The sequence below is a fragment of the Hypanus sabinus genome, chromosome 17 (assembly GCF_030144855.1).
Source record: "Hypanus sabinus isolate sHypSab1 chromosome 17, sHypSab1.hap1, whole genome shotgun sequence".
Taxonomy (NCBI): Eukaryota; Metazoa; Chordata; class Chondrichthyes; order Myliobatiformes; family Dasyatidae; genus Hypanus; species Hypanus sabinus.
The window spans coordinates 76,535,337-76,541,873 of record NC_082722.1 but is presented as its reverse complement, the minus strand read 5'-3'; the positions used below and the strand labels follow the sequence as shown (position 1 = coordinate 76,541,873).

At 45.8% G+C, this 6,537-nt stretch overlaps 1 protein-coding gene across 1 annotated transcript; it reads left to right on the top strand.

Moving 5' to 3' along the window:
• Positions 1-633: 633 nt before the first annotated feature.
• On the top strand, positions 634-3,300 carry LOC132406608 (uncharacterized). Its single transcript, XM_059992416.1, has 2 exons — positions 634-2,891; positions 3,170-3,300. Exon 1 carries the CDS (start codon positions 867-869, stop codon positions 2,565-2,567), a length of 1,701 nt encoding a protein of 566 aa, XP_059848399.1. The 5' UTR covers positions 634-866; the 3' UTR covers positions 2,568-2,891; positions 3,170-3,300.
• Positions 3,301-6,537: the final 3,237 nt, after the last annotated feature.

Sequence of the window (6,537 nt, the reverse complement as noted above, 5' to 3'; positions counted from 1 at the left end):
CATGAACACTACCTCACTTTTATTTTGATTTCTTTGTTTTGCACTACTTATTTAATTTAACTTTTATATATATATAGTAGGCAGTCGTTGATCTTGGGTTTGTGCCTCTGATAGACTCTGTCCGCTCCAGAGTCCAAGCCTGGGCAGGAAGATTTGAAGAACTGGCTGTTGCCCGTGCAGTGGGTTCCCCCTCTCCACGTCACTGATGTAGTCCAAGGGAAGGGCAAGTGTCGATACAGTTTGGCACCGGTGTCGTCACAGAGGTTGCCAGAGAGAAGCTGTCATCAACATCAAACTGCCTTGGGGACCCTGGCTCTGGTTTTCTTCCTCAGGGTAACCTCCCAAGGCCTTTCCCATGGGTGGGCATGGCTGCAAGCCAGCGGAGGTTTAAAGTCAGAGATTTCCTTCTCCTAAGCGGGCTGCCGTCTGGGTCTGTGCTGTCTTTACGACAGTTATTTAGTTTATAATATTTTCGCTTAGTAATTCATTCAATAGTATTTTCTAGTTAGAATTAGAAGTGTTTGAAGTATATTCATTGCATGTAAAATATATCGGCATGCGATGACGTCACATCCGGTTTCGCCGCGTCTTGTGGGAAAACACCGGTTTGAAGTTAGCGCGAGGGTGGGGGCTTTCCACGAGGCTCACCTGAGCACAAGCAGTTTTGCAGGCATGAGAAATCACAGTGAGAGCAACGCTTTTTCACCTTATGTTAATGTGAAGAGTGAACAGTAAATGGTTAATCTTACTGCGATCTGGTTCTTATTAACTGTGGTTTATCCGGACGTTAAATTCGGCGTTTCGTTACACCCGAAGGAGAGCGTGACAGTGAAAAAGCGGCATTATCAGGTGTTTCAAGTGCTGCAATGTCAGCTCAATCCAGCATCAAGTCGACGCCGCCCAGCGACAAGGGCAGTAAACCGACATCAAGTAAGCCCACCCGGGCGTTATCAGGTGTTCCAAGTGCTGCAATGTCAGCTCGATCCGGGATCAAGTCGATGGCGCCCAGCGACAAGGGCAGTAGAACGACATCAAGTAAGTCCGCACAGGCAAGAGCCAAGGCAGAAGCCGCCAAGGTGCGACTGCATTACGCCAGACAAGAAGCAGTTTTGAAAATGAAACTGGCCACCAGAGAAGCCGAAATCCAGAAAGAAGAGGCTGCCAGAGAAGCCGAAATCCAGAAAGAAAGGGCCGCCAGACAAAGAGAAGAGGCTGCCAGAGAAGCCGAAATCCAAAGAGAAAGGGCCGCCAGAGAAGCCGAAATCCAGAAAGAAAGGGCCGCCCGAGAAGCCGAAATCCAGTTGGAAATGGCAAAAATATCGACAGAGTTGCAAGTGCTGCAGCTAGAAAGAGAAGAAGCTGCTGCCATGGCGGAAGCAAAGTACATAGAAGAAGCTGAAGGGTCGCGTGATCTGACCGCAGCAAGATCTACTTTAGAAAGGACCAGACTGGAACGCACAAGCGACTATGTACAATCTCAAATAGACAGGCAGGCTCGTCTCCCCTCTCCATACGTATTCGATAACTTCCCCAGCTACGAGGAACCTCAGAGAGTCACGATTGCATCACATCCATACGAGGAAGGAAATTTACCCTCATGGCTCCGTGATGAAGTCAAGAATGAAAGAACCGACAACGCTCCTTCACCCCCACAACAGGACGGCGGGGAGGGAGAGGTTCACTCCAGGACAACAATTGTCAGCTCGAACTGTACAGAAGTTTGCGGTCAAACTCAGTCAAGCCGTTCTTGTTCCGAGATCTGCCTCACTGAGGTGTACCCTAAAGAAGCACAACAAGACATTACCAAGCGTAAAGTAACCGACGAGACGCTAGGTCAGTCAGTTTTCGTTCAAACCGAGCACGGAAACAAACTTGCACAATCAGCTCAAGATACCATTTCTTTAAAACCCAAAGACACCAAGGTCTTCAGAGATGAAGCAAATAATGGGGTTGCCCCATTGCCAATCAGAGAACCACACCAGCGCTCACCAGATAACAAAGAGCAGGCAGTCAAACGGTTCACGTCCTTACGGAAAACCTGGAAAAGGAAACCTGAGATACAGCAACGCACCCGATTGGCCCACGAGGTACTGTGCACCCTAATGGCAGAGGTCACAGCCATTATAAACGCACAATCATTCCTACCTGTGTCTTCTGACCCAGAAAACCCCTTTATACTTTCGCCATCAACGCTCCTTACGCAGAAGGCAGGAGCACCTCCTCCACCAGGAGACTTCTCAGACAAGGATTTGTACACAAAGCAATGGAGACAAGTCCAGGCTCTGGCAAATCAGTTCTGGCCTCGCTGGAGACAAAAATATCTACCTTTGTTGCAACAGAGACAAAAGTGGACAGAACCCCGAAGGAATCTTCAAGTTGAAGACTTAGTCCTGCTCAGGGACAAGCAAGCCGCTCGCAACAGCTGGCCAACGGCCAGAATCACTGCTACATTCCCTAGCGGGGATGGACATGTCAGGAAGATCGAATTGAAGACTACCGACCAAGGCGATGTGAAAATTTACCAAGGGCCAGTTACAGAAGTTATTCTACTTCTACCCAATGACTGATTAAGAGACTAAGTTTTGTACTCTGCTCATTGTGACCTTACGAAGGTCAAGCGGGGAGTGTGCTGTCTTTACGACAGTTATTTAGTTTATAATATTTTCGCTTAGTAATTCATTCAATAGTATTTTCTAGTTAGAATTAGAAGTGTTTAAAGTATATTCATTGCATGTAAAATATATCGGCATGCGATGACGTCACATCCGGTTTCGCCGCGTCTTGTGGGAAAACACCGGTTTGAAATTAGCGCGAGGGTGGGGGCTTTCCACGAGGCTCACCTGAGCACAAGCAGTTTTGCAGGCATGAGAAATCACAGTGAGAGCAACGCTGTAAGTTAATAGATAATCGATATATTGAACTAAGATGTTAATGCTGATCCTGTTAGAGGTAACGACGGTAGATAATGTTTATGCTTTCGTTAGTTAAAGAGTCGCGGATAGTTTGCATGGAAGTGTATTTAAAGTAGTCAATGGAGCAGGTAAACTCTCCCTGTATACTGCACCTTAGTGTAATGTAGTTATAGTCACCTTTGCAAGTATTTACACTTGAAATGTGATATTAAGGAAGGAACAAATACTGTATCAATCTTGTATTGTTTTATCAACAGTTTTCACCATATGTTAATGTGAAGAGTGAACAGTAAATGGTTAATCTTACTGCGATCTGGTTCTTATTAACTGTGGTTTATCCGGACGTTAAATTCGGCGTTTCGTTACACCCGAAGGAGAACGTGACAGGGTCTGATAAGCCCCACTTGCCCAAAGCAACTGGTTTTAAGGTGTCAGTGGTCCGCCCTTGCCCCTTCTCATGTCAATAGAAACAAATCTGCCAGACCTAGTAGCTAAGCCACATGTGAAGGCCAAGAGTTGGACTTGGTTGTTAGAGGCTGTTAGAGACACATGCCAGTTGGAGCACTTTATAGGTAGTGGGAGCTTATCCCCACTACCACCCCCAGCTATGACAACCTTAGGAAGAGTGAGTGAGTGTGTGTGTGTGTGTGTGTGTGTGTGTGTGTGTGTGTGTGTGTGTGTGTGAGTGTGTGTGTGAGTGTGTGTGTGTGTGTGTGTGTGTGTGTGTGTGTGTGAGTGTGTGTGTGTGTGTGTGTGTGTGAGTGTGTGTGTGTGTGTGTGTGTGTGTGTGTGTGTGAGTGTGTGTGTGTGTGTGTGTGTGTGTGTGAGTGTGTGTGTGTGTGTGTGTGTGAGTGTGTGTGTGTGTGTGAGTGTGTGTGTGTGTGTGTGTGTGTGTGTGTGTGTGTGTGTGTGTGTGTGTGTGTTTTTACTCTATCATAATATATTGTATTGTACTGCTGCCACAAAGTTATCAAATACCATGACGTATGCCAGTGATATTAAACCTGATTCCATTTCTGATAACTTTCCACAAAATGGTTGCTTTGAGCTCATCACTGTTTTTATTGTAGTCAGATTAGTTTATTGTGAAATACACCAGGGTACAAGCTTACTGAGATGGTGCTTGAGTGCAGTAACTCCTCACAATCTGATTTCAGCAGATCTATTCATTGTATCTATAATAATTGTTCTCTTTTACATTTAAATTCTATGACCTGCACTGCACGCTCTCTACAACTGTAACACCTTAGTCTGCATTCTGTTATTACCTTTCACTTTGTACTACCCCGATGTAATTCTGTTTGGAAAGATCAGTCTGTATACAGTACTGTGGAAAAGCCTTAGGCACAAAGTCTTAGGAAGCACAGTACTGTGATCATCATTGTGGAGCAGAGAACGAGTCAATAAATCCGATGGGGGCAAAAGATGTTGGGAATGGTGAGGGTGGAGCACCGTGGGCGGGGTGGCAGAGAGGAAGTGCCAGCGGGGGGTGGTGCTGGTGCAGACACACCCAGACCTGAGACACCAGGCAAGTTCATTTGATTCCAAACAATTGGTTTATTGATCACAACAGAATGTCTCTCTCTAGTGTTTCCTGCTCCCTCCCCTTCTCTTCCCCTTTCCCAACCACGATTCCCCTCTCCCTGCCTCCTTCCCCTATCAGTCCACAATAGAGTTCCATATATGGCATCTTGGACCTCCGGATGTGGTCCACAGCATGGGGTGACTGTTTTCGCTCAAAGAGTTGAACTGCATGTGCATGTAACGAGGGCTGCATAACTCATCTCCTTCTACCTTAGGCTACAAACTTATCAATCACCTACTGTGGACCACTTCTACACAGAAGGGATCCGTATGCTCCACGACCGCTGGACTAAGTGTGTACATGTAGGAGGGGACTATGTTGAAAAATAAATGTGCTAGGTTCTAGGTTTTCTAAAATTGACTCCCTCTACCTGGGGGTGGGGTGGGGGGAAGGGTGTGTGTGTGTGTGTGTGTGTGTGTGTGTGTGTGTGTGTGTGTGTGTCTGTGTACATATATTCCTAAGAGTTTTGCACAGTACTATAGCATGCAAAACAATGTTTCATTGCACTTCGTTACATGTGACAATAATAAACTAATTCCAACTCCAGTTCCGATGAAGCTCCTCATTTACACGAAGCTCACCGAGTAAACAGCATACTTCCAATGCATCAAGGAGCGCAAAGCTATGGAATGGTGCAAAGATTGTTGCACGTACTGTAGTAGTGCAAAAGAAATGCAGAAGTAACAATCACAGACAAGGTAGAGTGAACTTCTGATGATGGGTCTCAGCCCAAACCTTCAACACTATACTTCCCTTCATAGATGCTGCCTGACTTGCTGATTCCCTCGAGCACTTTGTGTGTGTTGCACAGGTAGAATTAAGGGTTTGGGAATGTGGCAGCATCTTGTTCTTGAACCCTTAACTCTTCTTGCATGAGACACAAAGTGAGATGTAAGGTAAATGGTATGGTTCAGGAGTCTGATGGCAGTGGGGAAGAAGCTGCTTTTGACTCTTGTCATTTGGCTTTTCAAGAATGTCTTCACCCAGAAGGTGGAAAAAATAATAGGGGCAGGCCAGGGTGTGGATATCTTTGATAATGCTACTAGCCTTCCAGAAGCAACACACTCTGAAGAAGATTAACATATAAGGAGTGCTTGATGATGGAAGCACACTCCTCTCGTCTGCTCCACATTCCGAACATCCTTTGCTCCTGCCAAATTTACAAACTGACTCACCAACGGCTTAGTATGGTAAATGTTTAGCCCACGACTGCAAGATACTGCAGAGATTTGCGAACACAGCTCAGTATATCAGGAAACCAAATTCCCTCCATGGACTTTATTTCCCATGACATAGATGCACTGGTGAACTTTCGTGGCCATGGTAACTACACTATTAGAATAGGATAGGCCATTGGTGACGTTCACTCCAATGAACATAAACCCCTCAACCATCTCAACCACACCACACTTCCCCACCACTCCTTTGTTTTGCTGACGTTTAGAGGAAATTCTTGTCATGACGTCAGGTCATTGGGTTCTCTATCTGCTTCATATACACTGATTCATCATTATTTGTGATTTGGTCCACTGCAGTGGTTCAATTTTGTTATCAATGTACGTTTATGTCGCCAAACACTACCCTGATGCTGTGTTTCCGGCTGCTTCTTTTCTAGTGCGATTTTCATCGAGCAGAACAACTCTGCAGCCTGCAGCCCACGGACAACACAGCACCAGATTGAACTGATCTGAGCCGCACTCGTTCCTGAACTGTTTCATTGACTTTCTGGTTTGATGCTTTGCATTTTGTGTTTTTTTGCTCCTTTCTTTTTTGCCATTTTCTCGATTTGATCCTCTTTTTTTGTGATTGGGGTTTGCTGTTTGCCTTTGAAGGGGTTCCATGGTGTTTCTTTGTTTCGCGCCTCAGGGCTGTAACCTGCATACGTACTTCGTACTTCGATAGCAAATGTACTTTGAATATAGTGATTCTTTTCACACTGGCAGCCGTGGGCCAGCCACTCCTGGGGGCGGACTTCTTGCGAGCTCACAGCCTGCTGGTCGACTTGTAAGGGAAAAGACTGGTACATGCCGAGACTTTCCA